Genomic DNA, 20,314 nt, shown 5'->3' with positions numbered 1-20,314 from the left:
CATTCTTAAGATAGCTTTATTAAGGTTAATGTAGTTAACACACAATTCTACTTTCGTTAGACTTCTTTTCATGACAATGTTTATGAGACTTGTAGGAAATGGATCTCTCTAATGTAATCAGCCTCTAGGAGCTTGTCAATATCTTATTTAATGTCCTTCAAGCTATTTGAAGAAATATTGTGTTAGTTTTGCATGGCTAACTTGAAATAGGGATCTATAATGAATATCTCAAAATTGATATACATGTCTATTAGGCTTCAAGTGATGCTGGCTTGATTTAAACATAAGAAATTGGCATACTTAAGCGTTTCTCTATCATAAAGAAGAACAAATTCTAAACTAGTCAGGCCAGAAATTCTTTTGAGATCCAAATCACTATGAGGTGTTTGATATAATAGGCCTTCTATAAAGCCCCATTATGCTTGATGACAAAGTTATCAATATTAAAGTTTACTAATAGTTATGGTTGTGCTTGATAGAGGTATTAGGAATGCACTACTTATTAGTTTCGTTTCACTATGTTAGTGTAAGCATGAGTCAAAGTTTTAATTTTTATATGTGGGATTGATTTGATAACATCGATGATGAACAAAAGGGATCTCCCAAATATTATGATATAGGCTAACATAAATTTAACTACTTTGAAATGAACGAGTGAGTTACTTGATAAATGAACTCCCCAAGCATAAGAAGCAATATGTTGGTTCCTTCAACTCTAACGATTGATTCTTAAACACATCATGGGACTAATAGTTGGATGGAGCCTCTCTCTAGCTTAAGTCTGAGCTAACAAATATGGACTAAAATAGGATAGAAATAGAACTTTCATTATCAATTAGGATCCTCTTCACATTAAAGCATAGGTCATTAATCCATGTATGCATAAAAGTGTGTTTTTGTGTGGCGATTTCACCCTTTTGAGTCATTGATAGTGTTGAAATGATCAATGTATGACTTCTTCATTATTAGCTTTTAAGGTTGGTAATACAAATTTAGATTGAAAGTAGTGTTCTATCGATGATAATTTCAACATTTCTTACTAGTTTGTAATTATTATATTATTAATGTCATTGAGGTTGCTGCTAGGTAAGTTATTTCCTCCTATGTTCTCTTCTCATAACATTTGGCAAATCAAAATGTTTCAACTGAGCGTTGAAGATCTTTTCAATAGTGATCTATGCCTTAATCTAGTCGACTAGATTAGTATAAGAGTGGATCTTTTCATGCATTAGTACATAGTATAATGGTCCAAAACATAGTCCTTCAAGAAAGAACCCCACAACAATTCAAGGTCAACCCCTAAAATATGTTGAACCTCAATAGAAAACATTTAAAAGTACTTCTTAAAAGACTCCCCCATATTTTGGAAATGTTAAAAAGATAGGAGCGCTCTTTGATGATCCTCCTAATCATAAGGATTTAATAGATGAAAAGCTCTACTAGCTTTATGAAGGCGTTGATAATTTCATGTAAATTAGAATAGAGTCTTTGTCTAAGACTAGCCCTTAAAAGTGGATGAGAACACCAAATAAAGAAGCACATTAGAGGTATAGTAGTGTTTAATAGACAATTAGGGATTAAATGAGCCATCATATGGATCAATGGTTAATAAAATTAACCCCATTAGTATGAGAAGTTAAAGGATTTCATCAATGAGTTGGGAGGACTCTTGGGAGCCCCAACATGATGTATTTAAATCTATACTTTATGAAGATTATTTATGGACCAACAAAAAGCTGATCAAAATGATCATGCCTCTATGTAGACTAGCATGAATTAATTAGGAGGAGCACCCATTATTAGGAAAGCCTTCAATTAGTGAACATTTTATATCAACTTGAACCTCTCAATATCCCAAATCCAATAAAATTGACAAATCAAAATTCCGAACCATATATTGATCAAAACAATTATAAGAAATTCATAAATCAAAATACGTAGTCACCATGATACAAGTACAATCATTTATCTCACTACCGGATGCCTGAATATTTTTTTTCCATTGTGTCCTATTAATAATCAAATTCTCATTTAAACCTCATTATAAGATCATTTCTAATATTTTCTAATCAAGTCCTTTTAGGTCAACCTCTCTACCTCTCTACCTCTCTTAACATAGGACAAATATAATACATCTATTCTCCTAAACAGTCCGGTCATCAAAAGGATGACATTTTAAGTGACCAAACCATCTAAGACGACTCTCTCTAATCTTATATGCTACTGGAGCTACTCCAACCTTTTCACGTTATGCTCATTTTGCATTCTATCTCTAAGAGTAAAGCCACTCATCCACATAAGCATCCTCATCCCTACAACATTTAACTTAATTGTATGCTTATATTTTAATGGACAACATTCTATGCCATAAGGCATTGCAGGTCTCACGACCATCTTAAAGAATTTACCTTAATTTGATGGGTACTTTTCTATCACACCACAGGCCCAATGCATTCCTCCACTTTAACCATCCAACTTGAATCATAATAATAATATCCCCATCTATTTCACCATCACTCTAGACAATAGACCTGAGACATCTTAAATGTATACTCTTATTAATGATTTGATCACCCAAAGCCACAATTCCCCCATTAGATCTATTGCTAGTAAAATTACATTTCATGTATGCAATTTAAGATATACTCAAACAAAAACCTTTAAACTCTAAGGTTGACCTTCATAATTCAAGTTTACTTTCAAGTCTCTCTCTATTCTTATCAACAAGAAGAATATCATCAGCAAAAAACATACACGAGGGTACATCCTCCTGCAAATGTTTAGAAAGAACATCCATGACTAAAGCAACATCAAGATCAAATTAACATCACAAATAGTTCTCAAATTATAGATTTATCAATGATGTAAAAACTCTAAGAAGATCATTTTCGTTCTTCTAAATTGCATGAAAATGAATGCTCTACATCACAATCTAAGGTCATGAACAAATTGCTTGCGAGGAAAGACTCTGAAGTGAGAACAGGGGGCAAGGGGCTCAGCAGGAGATGCCTCCATTAGCATGGAAGGCCATAGCTGCAAGCATTCACCTCCCACCTTAAAATGTAGTTGCATTCATACAAAGAACAGAGAGAAGGGTTCAATTTGGTCCCCTCAATCAACTTAAATCCATTTGCTCAAAATTATTTGAGCGCACTTATGCACCAAAATGGGCTCAAAATTAGATGATTTTGATAATTAACCACATAATAAAGACATTTCAATATATTTGATTTATCTGCAACCAAATAACTCATGTGCTTAAAAAATTCAAGCCTTTCAATCACTCTAAATTTCTAAAATACATATATTTTAAAAACAACTAACCAAACAACTTTTAATAAAATTTTTAATAACAAATGAGCTCACGGATTAGTGGCTCAGTAATTAAAAACATATCTACTTTGGCAAGTTTAAAGGGACTCCTAAAGTGCATAGACTTCAGCAATAACAATTTTGATATTATTGTACTCTACAAACAAAAGATGGACTGTGATACAAAGAAATATTTCGAGAGTAAATAGTTTCAAGTGTTGGAAGCAGCTTACTATAGCATGGACGAAATTGATTGTCGATTGAACTCAAATATGTGATCAGACTACCCTCTAAAGAAACCTCGAGCAGATTTTTATGGTGACCATCACGCCTCAACTGCAAGTCCTTGTTCAAAATGCTTCGACTCCTGCAATGAAAGACAAGAACAACAACAAACAAGTCACTAATTGGGAGTGTTTAGCTAATTCAAATCAAATAGAAACAGGATAATGCTGAGCAAAAGAGAGAGGGCAGAAGAGATGCTACACATTCTTTATAAAATATAACACATCAAACAATATAATAAAAAGCAGTAGATCTTGTTTTGGTCACTCTATCTTTATGTTTTCCAGAATCCTGCAATCCTACGCTCTCCCTCCTCCCTTCCCTAAGTTAAAGAAAGCTATATGTGTTGACAGAGAGAGTGGAGTATTAAGATGCTACAATTTGAGCAGACTGAGTGAATTGGATTAAAAAATTCATAATTATGAACATAATTATGTGTATTGCACATCAGTGTAGTTTATTGTAATGCAAAGTTATTCACTAATGCCAACAAAGACACCATTGAGTGATTGAGAGCTCTCTCTCACTCTCTGCCAGCGGCCCATGCTCAAGCACACTAACTCTCACTAGCTGCTAACAATGATTTAGACTTAGCTAGAATCAAAATTGGATCAAGCCAACCAATAACTCAGCTTTGCGATAGAACATGGATCAGGTTACAATTGGATGGTTAATAGCCTATCAATGATGATCACAAGGTCTTTAAACAACATACAACACATAAGGAGCACCTGATACGGAGACTTCGAATGGCTGGGATTGAGTGGGTTCTAAGCAAGCAACTAAGGAGCACTAGCTTCCTGCCTTAAGCATTGTAATGCATCAGCAGCACCTTCATCTTTTACAGGAATGTAACAATAATGAACCGAAACAGTACAATTCACCATCTTAGAGATGGTCATGTAGCATTATCAGTTATCACCATCAACAAGCACTGTAATAAAAGAGTTTAAACGAATCTTCAAAAAACAACAGGGTACATTAAGAGGAGATGATGATAACGATTTTGGTAGCTAAAACTATTAGATACAGCCCTTTCTCTTCTCTCGTTAGCAGACTTGGACAGGCATTGAAATTGGGTATTGATCTCATAAACAGGATAGAAGATCTTTAATTGCATGGATGCTACATCAAAAATAAGTTCAATAGAAATGGGAGTGGTCAAGTTTGAAGAAGAAAACCATTAAAAAATTTCTGAGAAACTATTTAGTGCTTTCTGCATGATTCAGAAACCTCGTTACAAGTAGATTCATCAAATGATAAGGCCTGAGAACATGTAATTGCAGCTATCGACTTCTATCAGCTAACCATACAATAAGTTTCTCAAGAAATTTTTTGGGGCCATTGCGCAATAGTTTAAGATCAATACCTACTTAGAAAAAAGCTCATTGGGATATCATGAATGTAAAGATGCAGTGGATCAAAAACCATCAAGCAAAAGAAATTACCTGAATGGAAATATTCACAACATCATAGAACAAACTTGCTGTCTTCTGCCTCATGGAGCTAACAACTTCTTGATTCCTGCTTTCTCCTCTGCAGTTAATCTATTTGGGAACTTTATGTTGAACTTGATCCTTAGGTTACCTTTCTTGGATGGATCCTTGGGCATTGGCATGCCTTCCCTGGGTACAACCTCCTCATAGCTGGGATGGATTACAGAACTTATAGGAATTGTGAGGCTTCGGCCATCTAAGGTTGTTATATGGGCAGTGTATCCTGTCAAAGCCTCAACCAGTGAGATTTTTTGTGTCATAACAAGGTCATTTCCCTCCCTACTAAACACATCATGAGGTTTCTCATCAACGATGAAGACTATATCTGCAGGAATTACGTTTGGAGTCTCATTTCCTTTTTCTGGGAATGTGATTTTTGTTCCTTTCTTCCATCCAGGCTTGATATTTATAGTAAGGATTTCCTCCACGTTCATTGTTTTCCTGATCAAATCAGTATGAAATTGTCAGTGAGCCATAATAATCTAGGGAATAAGATAAACTTCAAAATGATCCCCAAATTATTCATATATGATCAATTTAATCTCAAAATATCATATTGCTCCAATTTATCCCTAGATTATACAAAACCAGTCCAATTGATCTCTTTGAGACAAATGGGATTAATTTTATATATTCGAGGGACTAAATTCGGATCAATTTTATATCTCAATTACGATATGAGGGACTTTTCAAGATCAATTTTATCTAGTCGAGGGATTCAATTAAAGCAAGGTGATATTGTGAAATTATATTAGCCACACACAAATAGCACAAGGACTATTTTAGGATTTTTCATATGTATACACACACTTCAAAACATTTGTGTGGGCTCCGAAAATTCGGCCCCGGCCTCCTCCGCTCACCTTGAAAGTTGCATTTGCATTGGTTAAAAAAGAAAGTACAAAAGAAGTATGGAAACAAAGACTATGCCTTCCCAAAGCAAAAAACAAAAGGTGGGAAGGGCTACTCTAGTAAAGCAAAACTCCATACAAGAATGACAATTCAAATAAAAAACAAAGGAAGTAACAAGGAGAAGCCCCTTTGATTCACAAGGAGGCCCACCCCGAGTGCATGCCTTAGAAGATCCAGTAGTGCTTAAAAGAACAACTCCAGAGGGGGGAGATACCTTAGATAGGGGTCAACACGCCCGAAAGCGTAGAGATCCCATTGCTCCGGCAGCCGGATAAGCACTACCTTTTTCCTAAGGCATGAAAAAGGGTAGGACCTCATTGTTCCTCAAAGGGGACAAAGTCCCCGCCAATGTCATCTTGTAAGTTCTTCCTCCTTTTCCTGGGCAAAGTAGCAATGGGCCCAAGCTGTAGAAGTTGCTTTTCCATAAATGCTCTAGAAGCCTTATGTTTTCTTTTGGTAAGATTCACTGAATTCGAAGTTGGGTCTTGATCATTTCTTTGAGCATGGAAAACAATTCCATCATCAGCCGTTTGTTGTTTACCCCGTGCATTCGACTTGCTCGGCGATAGATTCCGACGTTTGGGCTCGGTAGAGGGTGGCTGGGTGCTGGGCCTAGTCTCAACATTGCGCCCCTGGCCGTGAGAAGGGTGCTGTTCTGTCGGTTTTTGCTTGCCTTTTTTCCGTCGGGTGACAAGATTCCAGGTCCCAAACGAGCTATCTTCCGGGTCCTCGCAGCTAGGAGGCTCCTCCTGAGGCTGAACTGCCGAGCTGGGAGTAGGGACGGCCATGGACGTCCCTGTAGGATGCTTCTTCGTTTGGTGCTCATCACGTTCGGGGGTGGGGGACTGGTTATGGCTGGGAGCCTTGGAATGGCAGCTCCCCCTTTCGTGGCCAATGTACCCACAATCAAAGCAAAAGTTGGTTAGGCCCTCGTACTCAACCTTCTGAAAAAACCGCCCATGAATTCCGTTGATCCAAATTTCAGGGAGCAATCGTTGGGATAGGTCGATACGAACACAAATTCGAGCATACAACGATCTCCCCCATTTGCCCGTATGGGAGTCCATCCATAACGGATCATCGAGCATGTTGGCCATTCGATTGATGTTGTCGATGTCCCAATACATAAGGAGTAGTTGAGGCAACCGAACCCAAATAGGGGAGTGCAGCCCATGGAGAGAGTTGGGCGAGGCGTTGGGTGACCATTTATCCATGCCGATAATGTTTCCGGCCACGATCCAAGGCCCCCCCGCGAGCACAGCATCCCTCGCCTCCGAGCTTTGGAAGATGCATATGAAAGAGTTGGGGACAATGGTGATTAGCTCGAATTCCCCAAAGTGGAACCAACGACGCTTTAGCTCGTTAAGGAGATAGGGGAAGGCAATTCGTCTCCCCATCACTTTGGCAACAATAGCCCAATCAAGCTTGGCTATATTACTACGTACAGCTTCGGTTTTGAGATCCATGGACTTGCCGTCCCTAGCCATGAACGATTCCTTGCTCAATCTAGTCAAAGGGACAACCTGCACTTTGTTCCAAGCAAAGGGGCTGGACAGCGTGCCACCCATGGGCAGCAACTTAGCCTTGGGAGGCTGGTCTTGTGGGTTTGCATCCGCCGAAGTGGCAGCTGCATTGTCACAAACAGTGGCCGGGCAAGAATTCAGGTGCATGGGGGCATTACCACAAACGCCTTGAGGGCATGAAACTGTAGCATCATGGTTGTTGGCCGGATCAAAGGGCTGTTCACCCCTAATACTACCAGAATTGTCTCCCAACATAGCACAATCCATGCTACTCGAATGGAGATCAACATTTGGTCCAAGCTCATGAGGACAAACCTGGTCCTCGGTACAATCAGCCCAGGCCATGGCAACCCGCACGGCTGGACAGACCGCCTCCGCGAGCGCCTGCAGCTGCAGCTCCGCTCCATTGTCCTGGTCGTCTTCCATGTCAGTTTGCGACCCCGAAGCCTCGCCAGATTCCTCCATCTCGCTGGCCGAGCCGGCTTCCCGCTCAGAACAAGCGTCCCGATCATCCTCCATGTCCGACCTTCTCCCCCGCGGGGAATCACTATGTGAGCTGCTGCTGCACTCTCCCGCATCCTGGACGGGGGTCTTGGCTGCAATGGGGCCAGTCACTCGAGCAGCAGCCGTCAATGGGGATATACCGATCGAGCTCATGATCATCTCCCGCACCGCAGTCGGCTTCGCAATCGGCGACGTAATCCCGGGAGAAAACTTCCCATCGAGCTTGATAAACTTCGTGACCTGCACCTCCTCAGCAGCCGCCACCTTTCCTTTGAGATCAACCGCCTTGCCGGACCCTTGGGCATTCTCCTTGCCCGGCCTCGCCGCGCCAGTGGGCTTATGCCCTTTCTCCTCCCAAACACCAAGGGGAGCTGCTCCCTTGGCCGTAGCAGCCGAGAACCGGCCAATGCCCGGCGACTTTAACGAGTAACTCGCCTTACCTTTGGTCGTCAATGGCTCACCATCGCCAGCCTCCTCTTCGGCGAGCACTTGCCACCGATTTCCACCCTTGCCCTCCTTCTTGCCGCCGCCTCTACCTCCAAACCCCCCATTTGGAGGAGGTGACCTAGGGCCACCCCCTATAGCCATCCCAATGGCTCACCACCGCCGGCCTCCGCTCACCGCGCACTGGATTGTGCTTTTTGTTTTGGCGAGGGAGTTTTAACTGATAAGTTTCGAAGTAAATTTTGGAAGGCAGATGCGTTTGTAGATAAGACACTACCCAGAGATTTCGCCCTCATTTTGTGAGGACTTTATGATCTGAGTTCTGGTTTCTTATAGGCGCAAGCCCCTATAGTTAATTACCCCTCGCGATCACGAGAGAGAACTTTCGATTAAGGCTAGTTGTCAATCAGATACGTAGAGTATACGTGGTATCTGGCATATAGTAGCAGCATTGGGTACTGAGATAGTTGGAGAATTTGGGAATAGTTTGAATATTTGAAAATTTTGATATTTAAAATAGAAATTTCACCATCTTTCACTTAAAGCAGATGGTGGGGGAATGGATGATGGACCCGATCAAGATCCCATGGTTCCGTCGTCCCGAACCATTGTAGTCCCTGGTCTACTTAGTCAGAGGAGGTAGTCAATCCAACCTGACAAAAGGATCCTTGTCGGCAGTCATGGGTTGCTTCGTCCAAGGGTACCTTGTAGACCTGGGGTGGATGTTTGTCTAAGGGGACAAATTTGAATCCACCTTAGCTAACAAAGGGCTTTGTGCCCTATCGAACATATCCTATTGATTCATATCTCAAGGATTTGATGCCACTAAAGAGCGTATTGGCTCTGGCCATAACCGGTACATGAGGTGCCATTTGGCGGCAAAACCACTCGGTTCAGAGGGCCCCAGGTCATAACCATTTATCCTGTGGTGCCATTTGGCGGCAAAACAGCCGGTCAGAGGACACGTACCACGTCCTTATTGACAGGAGATTATTTGAGAATGGATCCTAGTGATATTTTTTATTAGACATTTGGCTCTTTGTGAGCTAAAGTTATATTTAAATTTGTCCACCACAGCAAACTGTTGCGGATGGTGGATAGATTTTGCTTTAAGTGGTTTGATGATTTAGTTTTCAATTTTAAATATTTGTATTTTGAAGTTTTGGATGTTTCTAGAGTTTTGAATTTCGTAGGAATTTGGGTGGCATTCGAAAATATTTGTGAACCCCTCCGGTTAAAATCTTCATCCAACACGGCCATCATCGGGGTGTTTGAGGTCATTTCCATTTGATTGAACCTTGTCGACCCTATCAACTTACCGATAGGGGATCGGGTTTCGTAGGCTTTGTGTCCTTGTTTGTGAAATTTCTTTGTTAAAGGCCTTGAAGGCCTAATATAAATGTATAAAATAAATATTCCGGTCAACTTTGTGACCGCATATTTATCTGATGGCTTGAACCCTATCCAATCCTATTTTACTTGCTTAGGAGGATCGGGTTTCGTAGGCGTCATACTTTTATTTAGTGAATTCTTTTGATTATAGGCCTTGAAGGCCTAATATGAATGTATTAAAACAAATACACCGGTCGCCACAATCGTGTATTTGTTTGGAAGTTCGAACCCTGTTGACTCCTATTAATCCGTATAGAAGGATTAGGTTCGAACTAGAATTCACTTATTGACCCGCACAGCATCCCTAAACGTCACGTGTGTACAAATAACACGCTCGCCATGGCCTATACGGCTGTTTGGGAATTTCATTGATTTGATATACCCCTTTGTGTACCTATGTGTACACAAGCTATGGTGCACGTGCAAAGGTAGCTTGAAATAGTTGTAGTTGTGTAGGTAATTGTCATTTGGATGCACAAACTTTTCATTTGAGATCATATACACGCCTTCTGCCCGCTAATACGAGTGTTGCGGATCCGGTGGCGATCCTTGTAGATTGTAAACGCCTTCGGTCTGCTTGCATAAGTATTGCAGATCCGGTGGCGATTTGGTCTTGTTGTTGACCCCCCTTTCTCATTCACCGGGGAAGATTCTTCTTGAAGTCCGTGGCCATTGCCTTGAAATGGACTATTTTCAAGCTCTTTAGCATAGTAGACTTGTTGTTTTTTATATTTGTAGATGCAAGCACGGTCTTCTTCTTAAGTGCAGGATCAAGAAGAAATTTTGAAACACCAGGAAGTTTAGTTCTAATTTATTCAAACATCTCTTCCATTCTGTCAGAAGGTGTCACTTTTCCATACATCGGGTTGCCCTTGTACCCGAAATACTTGAAGATCTTAATCACCACTATCGTAGGTGATACCCGTACTTGTGTCCACAGTGGTTCATTATACTTACAATACACCTACTGTTGTTACCCACATGTATTCATTTGCAGGGGATCGTTGTATCAACTACGACCTCCTGGGGGTGTTTGTAGGAGAGCCCTTATTTCTACATCAAATCCACCCTTTATCAATCTCAGGTGGTTTGATGATTGCATTGGGTGCAGGGACAGAGCTTTGATTGCTACATATGGGTAGTACTCGTACACTTTGCAATTGTCTGTTGCTGCTTACAAGCATAGTACATTGACCTTGTGGGGACTGTTGTATCTACTACGACCTCTTGGAAATATTCGTAGGAAAATCATTGTCCTTGAATCACATCCACCTTTCACCAATCTCAAGTGGTTTAATGATTGTACTTGTTTGTAGGGACGGATCTTCCACTATCAAATGTCAGTTTTGCCATCTCAATCTATAGGCATTTGTTTGCATTGGAGATTATATTAGCACATATGGCAGTCGCATATGAACTCTGCAACTTGTTATTGTTGTTTGCCAATATAGTTCATTTGACCTCGTAGGGATTGTTGTAGGAGTCTGTTGCATTCATCATGATCCCCCGTGTATTTTGTCTCATGTATTCATAAGTTTTGATAATTGAGATTTTTTTGTGACTATTCAAATACTGTGAATAGATTACTGTTCATTGCTTGTATGCATCGAGGTCCTGTTCGCCACGAGTCCTCTACTATTTGCTTATATTAGTTTGAATGCATTGATTTGTTATTTAGCACATGAACTTTGATCTTGATTATACATTTTAGAATTTTGGATTCATTCATTTCTTGTAGTTTAATTCAAATCCAAGTCCCCTATTGTCCGTACAAGTCCTCTGCACATTTTAGTTCAAGTTCCATGCATTTATGTTCAAGTACAAGTTCTCTGTATTGTTGCTCAAGCGAGGTCTTCTTATTATTCAAGTTTTGTGAACTTCAATGAAAATTTCGGCAACACCCCGGCATATCCCCCGTTTGGGGGAAATGTAGGGGAGTTGGGCCTTCCCACCACGCTACTCGAGCGTGTATGGTAGGTGTCCTTAGACACCGCGGCCGTACATCTTTTCATCCCACCACGCTACAAGAGCGTGTATGGGGCCTTCAGTAGTACCCGTACGAGAACACCAGTGAGCATCTGACTCCATACGCTTGTGAGCATTGCTCACTCACGCGCGACTCTCACCCTCTAATGGGCAGCTGCCGACAAGCTCCCTGCTACTACAACTAGTGGTCTAAAGGGTATTATGTGGTTCTCAGAGTCTCGCCCGCAAAGTCGAGAATGAGATTTTAGAGATCATACCTTTGCATAGCAGTCGTTGGCGCCGATGTTGAGGTCTCGATAGTCCACCTGCTCACAGAGGCGTGTATAGGGCTTACCCGCCTCGTCGCAGGCTGTTGCGTCAGATTCACACACGGCTACAAGAGCGTAGGACCACTGCGCGTCTCAAGCGCGTCGAGGACGGGGTGTATAGTAATTTATACCTTGGGGAATCCTCAGGCGTATGTCGGCGGGTGTCGGGCACGGAAAACGAGGGAGGGTAGGCATGCTTATTTATTTATTATTTAATTATTAATTAATTTAATTATATTTCGCATCCTAATTAATTTAATTAATTAAAATTAATTAGAATAATTCATATGATTATTATATTTATTAACATAACTTAACTTAAAGATTTTTTATTATTATAACTAATTACTAGTAACGGTATTAATATTATTATTAATATAAAGTGATGTATATGATATAATTACTTACATATTGAAGAGTTAAATTATAATTATAATACCGTGTAAATTTAAATAAAATATAGAGTAGTAATGCGTAATCAATTAAACATCTAGCAATAACGTATATAGATGATATCTTAATAAAAAAACAAATTGTAATTAATGAAAATTAATTTTAATTAAAATAAAATTTATTATTAATCCCTCGGCTTGGCGGGATTACGGGATTTGGCCAGATTTAGGCTAAATCCAACCAACGATTTTGGTGCGCGCGTTAAATCCCACCGATGGGTAAATCTCGAATTAAGGATTTACGGCTTTAATCCCGAGTTTACTAAATCCCTTGGTTCGGCGGGTTTCGGGATTGGGCCGAAGAAGAGCGCGTGAAAGGGGAAGGTTACCTTCACTGCCAACGAAGACTTCTGATCCGATGGGAAGGGAATGCCGGTCGTAGCAGCTAGGTCGAACAGCACGAAGGGAGTCGAAGAAGCGACTGAGGGGAGAAAGTTGCCTTCAAGGTGAGCGAGCTGCTATTCTTGCTTCCGATCAAAACACGTAACTTTTGATCCGACTGGTAGGGAGAGTCGATGGAGGAGCGAAGTCGAACGACGACAAAGGGGCCGGAGAAGCGACGAACTTTCGTCGTTTCGTCCGATCAAACTGTTGTAGCTTCCGAACCAAAGGGAAGGGAAAGTCGTCGAACGAGCGTAGTCGGATGAGGGAGGGAGAGCAAGAGAGGCTTCTGCCTCTTTTTCTTCTCATTTTAACGACACAAGGGTCATGGGAACCACGTCGTCGACGTGTGATGAATGACGCTCGGACGTGACGAACGACATGCGGAGGCAGAGAGCAGGTAAAATTTTTTATTTGAATTTTTTTTTTTTTTTTTGAGACAAAAACGGGTCAACAATTTGAAAATAATCTAACCAACTACAATGCTCATCAATAAAAGATTATATGCATGTTCAGGTTACATTTACACCTGTAGAGACTCAAACAAACACAAGTAAAAAAGAAGTTGGATTAAAGTTTTTTCATATGGGGTAGGGAATGAGATTAAGAGCTAAATATTATCAAGTACATGTAAATTGTGTGAAGTATAGTGCATCCACAACAAAGAACCATTCCGTATTAACGAATAAAATTTGCCACATAGCAGAAGCTAGTGCAAATGAGAACCATTTTCGTAGCAATTGCATACATGTGTATATGACTGCCAAGATTAATGGAAAACAAAGTCACAAAAAAATCCTACATAAGATTAGGCAAACATTGAAAAACGCAAACTTGGATAACCAAATGCACCTTCAAGACAAAAACTAGGTTGTGATCTCAAATAATATAACCAAATTTAACTGATATTCATCATCACTGCAAAGTCTAATTTTACAATCAGCAACCACATTTTCACATCTTTGAGTGCTACCATAAGTTCCTAATATCTTATTTACACAAAGGCAATGCCCAAAATAGCCCTCTAATTATTCGTATGTGACTAATAGTCTTAGAGTATACAAAATTGATCTAGTTCAAGGACATATTTGTGCCCAATTTTGTGATAGAAAAGTACCCCTCAAACTTAAGGCAAAATTTTTTAGGATGGTGGTGAGACTAGCAATACTTTATGGCGCAGAATGTTGGCCATTAAAAGAAAATAAATAAGTATATACATAAAAGGTTGGAGTAGCTCTAGTGACAAATAAGATTAGAGTCGCATTAGATAGTTTGGTCACATAAAATGTTAGCCTTCCAATGACCCAGTTAGGATAGTAGATGTATTAAATTCAGCCTATGTTAAGAAAGATAGAGGTTGACCTAAAATGATAAGGTTAGAAAGAATTAAAAATAATATTTTTATTTATTATATTTAAATGAGAATTTAACTCTTAATATGACAAAAAAAACTCTTAATATGACACAATAGAGAAAAAAGATTCATATAACCGACCCCGCATAGTGAGATAAAGGCTTGTTGTTGTCGTTGTTGTTGATAATATAAAATTAATCTCAAATAATCCCTCACATACATTGATAAAAATTGGGGTACAAATTTGATCTTAATTTAATCTCTAAGGGAACATTTGGGATAAATTTTGTATAGTCTAAAGACTAAATTGAGAAAATATAATAGTTTGGGACTAAAGTAACCATATATAATAATAGAGTACTTTTTTCTATTCACATAGGCCATAAACTTATAGCCTCAAAAGTTATTGGCATATCCAAATATGGGAAGTCAAAAAAGCTCATGCTTTATAAAAAGCTCTATAAACAAGAGTTGTATTTTTGATGAACTATACTTAGCTCAATATTCGAGCTCAAATAGTAATGTGAGTTTTGGAATCCTAAACTTGCCTGGAGTTTTGATGGCCCATATCCTCCTTGAGAGGGGTTTAAGGGAATCAAAACTTCTCCAAGATTGTAGGCTTTAATGTAGGAGTTAGGGTTCTAATGCCATTAGATTTTTGATAAATTGGACCTAGCTCAAAATTTAGAGTCAACTAATATGGGTAAGTTTTGATGTGCCAAACTTGACTAGAGTTTTGATGTCCCTAATCCTCACTAGGGAGAGTTTACATGATAGATCAACCTAAGATTATGAGTTTCAACATACAAATTGTGGCTCACATACCTAGCTATATATTCAAGTCAAATGATATGGTGACTTTTGATGTCCCAAAGTTAATTAGAGATTCTAAAGATCTAGATCCTCACAACGATGAGTTTATATGACCAAATCTCATAGGGGTTATAGTTTCAATATAGGAATTATGACTTTGCTACACTTACATTTTAATAAATTGAGACTGGCTCGATATTTGAGTTTAAAAGATATAGATGAGTTTTGATGTCCCGAACTTAACTTGGGGTTTTAATGACCCTGTTTCTTAAGGCGGGAGAGGAGTTTAAATGATCCAAGATCTAAAGTTTTAACTTAATTGTGGCTCTATTGCCTATAGGTTTTGGTGAACCAAACATGGCTAATTATTTAAGCTCGATCGGTGTGGGTGGCTTCTATTATACTAAGCTACACTGTGGGTTTTGATGAATAAAATTCTCATAAGAGGAGTTTATCTCACATGGACCTTCGCAAGATTGCAAGTTTCAACATTAGAATCATTGGCTAATTGCCTTTAGCTTTGTTGACTTAGACCAAGCTAAATATTTGAGCTTAAAAGGAACATATGAGTTTTAAAATTTGATACTTAACTATAGATTTTGAAGATTTATATCCTCAGTAGGAGAAGTTTGTGATGTGGGCATCTAGGGAATTGTAGGTTTCAATTGAAGTTTCAACTTTGCTACCTATAGGTTTCTATAAACCAAACTTGGCTAGACATTCAGGCTCAACTAATATGGCTGAGTGTTAATGTCCCAAACTTAATTGAAAGATTTGATCACCCAAATCCTCACTGGAAATTCACATAACATGGAGCTCTCTAGGATTACAAGTTCGAATGTAGACATTGGAGCTTTGTTGTCATTAGGTTTGAATGAACAAAACAAGGCTCAAATATTTGTCTCAAGTGATACAAAGTTTGGATGATCCAAGCTATAATAAAGGTTTTAGTAATTTAGAACATCAACGGAGGTTCTAATGTTTCAAACTTGACTGAGGAATCCACATTGGGAGGGATTTATTTCACCCTAACTAGAAAGGTTTCTATGAGTTTTAATATAGAAGTTGTGGCTCCACTGCCCTAAAGTTTTAGTAAATCAAAGATGCATCAAAATTTAGACTTAATTGGTATGAGTATTTTTAGTCCTAGATTATGTTGGGGTTTTGGCAACCCAAAATTTTCCTAGAATTTTGATGTCATATATGATTGGAATTTTTAGTGACCCAAATTCACGCTAGAAAAGAAAAAGTAACCCAAAACTCCCACGGGTTCTGTGGGTTACAACATAGGTGTTATGACTCCACTACCCTTAAGTTTTGTTAAACCAAGCAATACTTAATATTCAAGCTCAACTGGTATGAAGTATGAATTTAGGTTTTGTTGAAACAAACCTAGCTTGGGAGAGAAACTAATTTTAGCTTTGGGTTTTATGGACTGAAAACAATAAGCTAGATTGATAGCTCAACTAACATGTACAACCACGCATAATATTTCTTGAGAAATATCCCATTGATGGAATGCATCAACCACTTAATTTAATGGCTTATCAATTGTTAAACTTCACGCTTATCTATTTCAATGAAGAAGGGATCCTCCCTATTATATTTAAATTTGTCAACAATACAATAGTTTGTGATAATCAATCATTGGAGGACTGAGGCTAAGTCACCAAGTTTAAAGGTCCTCAAGAACTGAAGTCACACATGCTCTAAAGAGCTTAAGGTTTTGTTAACCTTGAAATAACACAATACATAAATCATTAAATTCTTCCAATCGAAGATGAGATCACCGTCTTCTTGAGTTAAACCATGCTAGATAGCTATGCAAAGCAAGGGGAGATCAACTTTCAAAAAAAAAGTACAGCCTAAACCCCAACCTTAGTGTATATAGAGTTACTTTCATAATTACTCTAATATGTGGTTCAATAGGCCCACAGTGCCTCCATCAACTTATCATGTCATTTATGCTTATTAGCAGGGAACTTCTTCATGAACTTGATAAAAGGCCTTATTGAAAGTCCCTATGCGGACATTAGTCATAGAATTTAGATTATGGAATAACATTAGTCTACATTATGCTGATAAACAAACTTACAGATCTCGATGCTTTTAAAGATAGTGTAATTTTCTAAAATGATTACATCAAATCGATAAGAAGGGTGATCCTTGAACAGTTCATCATAGGTTTCACCTCAATTTCCCTAAGCGATACATCACCACCCACAGAAAGAATTAATCAGGGATAGATATGAGACACATGGCCATCTTGGTGATGGAGGGTTAATTGGCTCAATAATGTTTATTCCTTAGCTTTTAAAGAGCCAAGAGCCCACTATTGGGAGGGGTGGGGGGGTCGTTGTAAGATAACACTGAACTAGACAAATGGCAACTAAAAGCATTTTTGTTGCAATATCTAACCACAAAAAGCCAATAAATAACCTAGCCTCTTAGCCTTGACTTTCATCTTAGGGACTAGATTGGTGCCAAACCACATAGTCCTCCATGGACTTCAGTCACCAATTTCTAAGCATCTTCTATATTAAGATATGATAGCTAGATCAAATCGAGTGCGCGATGCTATCTGCCATTGCCAATGAAGGAGATGACAATGTGCACTTCTTGATTTGCATAATGAGTGATTGTTCATCAGGGAAACTACCATTTCAAAGAGTCAATTAGTGGCTGCCTCTAATTAGGCTCTCCTTCTACAGCCTATACAAGTTAAATTTCCTTTACCATGAGGGCTTTCTTCCTTGAGTGGCTAAAGCCCATCGGTGTCACAATTTGACAATTCTAAATTTAACAATCACTAACCATTAGGGTTTGCCATTTTCTTAGACAGATTGGCGAGTATCGGCTATCTCATCTTCATGACAAGCTACTCAAGCCAAATTAAATCAAGGATCAAAGGAGTTCCATAAACTTTGACAGTATTATATAAGTTTGATCTTACTAACCTTGAAATTGTCAGCCACCTGCTTGGTTATGAGGTAGAAAATTTGTATGATTCACATTCATTGAATGCCCTTGATGCTAGCTCTAGTCCCACAAAAAAGATTTCATATACAACCATACTACTCTTTTGTGATTCGGAGAGGCTATATGAATATCTTAGTATCCCACATTCTATGAAGAAAAAAAATGCAACCTAGACCAATTTCATGTTCAGTAATTGATGAGGGTCAAAGACCTTCATAGAGCCTCCACCATTAAAGTCCATTTTCCAAAAAGGTGGATGCTCAGATTCGCAATGTGCCGAGATCTACTCATCAAGTAAGTAAATATTGATAGAAGAATCTATCAGGACTGAACTTGTTGCTAGAAAGTCAATGAACATTTGTCCCTTAACAAGAGAATAATGCACCATCTCACTAGGCAATCCAACAATGTAGATTTGGTCATTAGGTACTGTAGAGGTTTAACCTTGAATATCAATATGATCTTATGGAAAAGCACAATCTCAAAGTTTCTGCACCGCTGTGATAGGCAAGATTTTTCAATTATCAAATGATTAAACTTTACCATGCCGAGGCATTTCCTGATGTAGGATACTATCTTTTCCTTATTAGAATGGGCTACGAAAGATCCAATTGATTCATAGAATACTATTTTGTTAAGGATTAGTAGTCTGACCATTATCAAGGTTGTAAGACTTGGAGTTAGCAATAAGTAATGCTTGTGTTGTCAAAGGCTACTTGGCATGCTTCATCCCATTTGAATCAAACATCCTTTTTCATCAGTCTCGCAAAAGGCTGCCACAAACTCTATAGATTAGATATGAGTCATCATATGCATGCAAGCCACCTTGGAATGACTGTAGTTACTTTAAGTTCTTAAGAGGCACAGGGCCATGATAGCTTTAATTTTTAAGGAATTAATTTCAATAACACTAGTGATGTCATTGTTTAAAATTGCATAATATAAGGCCCGCCTCAACGTAATTCCAGTGAAAAATGCCTCGAGGCTTACGCCTTGAATTTTTTTATGAGGCATACGCCTCACCTTATATATATATATATATATATATATATGTGTATATACATATATATATATGTGTATATACATATATGTATACATCTATATACATATATATATATAATTAAAACTTACCTAAATCCTAAACTAAAGCCTTGAACAAATTATGCCTTCATGCAACCCAAAGCAGCAACAACTTCCTCTCAATTGCTCGACCTCCAACCCACCGCCTTTGCTATAGCCACCCCCGAGAATCACTTGAAAGCCCCACACCACCACCACTTCCTCTAAAAATTTTGGAGTATTATTATCATCTTTATGTTGATAAAAAATATTTATGAAAGAGAAAGATGATTGAAATAAATGAAAAAGAAAGAAATTGAAAGACATTGAACTACATAGAATGAGGCAGGGAAGATACCAATTTTTTATCTCAACAACTCAAATAAAAATCCCCTCAGTGATGACAATATATGTGATTTTTGAGTTGTTGTCAATTATGTCAGTTTTTTTTAAGAATTAAATATGGATGAGTAGAGAACTGAGAAAGAAGAAAATTGGAGTTAAACTTGATGTTATAGGATACTTTATGTAATTCCTATATTTCATATTATTTTGCTTTTGTAATATTTGGATTTCAATTCTATTTCACACAATTTATCACTTGCCACTTTACGTTCTATGCAATTTTTTATTTCATATGTATGTCAATTTATTACTTCATAGTTCAATAGAAAGTTAAATAAGTCATGATTTAACATATTATTTGGGTATTATACAAAAATTATTTTTAACATTAATATTCACTTTACACAATTTTCAGATTTCGAGGCTTACGCCTCAAAACTCCAGAGGCTTAGCCTCACAAAAGAAAAGCGCATTAATACCCAACTGCACAGTTTTAAACATTGAATGATGCCTTATGAAACCTAATGAGTTTCCTGAGGTCCCAAAAGTGCATTTAAGGTGACTCATCTTTAAGTCAAAATAATGTAATCCCTCAAAGAAGGGGACAACAAACATTGTGACTAGTTCCCTACTCCTTAAAGGACATAAGCTGATCTCGATAAGAAGTAGGAGTGGCAACTCTCTATCCTATATATATATTTTAGGGTATATAAATTTTTTTTTTCCCCCAAACAAGTGGGCCATCCCTTGTGCTAAGAGAGCTTCATTA

The 20,314-nt window shown here is 38.5% G+C and overlaps 1 protein-coding gene across 4 annotated transcripts in view; it reads right to left on the bottom strand.

The window, feature by feature from the left end:
* Positions 1 to 3,253: 3,253 nt before the first annotated feature.
* LOC110092319 (dnaJ homolog subfamily B member 1) overlaps positions 3,254 to 20,314 on the bottom strand; it is a 31,094-nt gene continuing 14,033 nt past the window's right edge. Inside the window, exons 3-4 of one of the 4 annotated variants that reach the window (XR_003701680.1) lie at positions 5,046 to 5,534; positions 3,547 to 3,679 (exon numbers count right to left, since the gene is read on the bottom strand). Coding sequence is in view for 3 of the 4 variants with exons in the window: in XM_020816822.2 (XP_020672481.1) it covers positions 3,460 to 3,679 (220 nt within the window). In the remaining variant the exon portion in view is untranslated. Of the gene's footprint in view, positions 3,680 to 5,045; positions 5,535 to 20,314 lie in introns of those variants that run through there. The other 3 variants (XM_020816822.2, XM_028697477.1, XM_028697476.1) reach the window with 3 other exon arrangements.

This window comes from Dendrobium catenatum, unplaced genomic scaffold (genome assembly GCF_001605985.2).
Source record: "Dendrobium catenatum unplaced genomic scaffold, ASM160598v2 fragScaff_scaffold_943, whole genome shotgun sequence".
In the NCBI taxonomy this organism is placed as follows: Eukaryota; Viridiplantae; Streptophyta; class Magnoliopsida; order Asparagales; family Orchidaceae; genus Dendrobium; species Dendrobium catenatum.
Note: the sequence above shows the minus strand (reverse complement) of the source record. Positions and strands in the feature narration are given on the sequence as shown.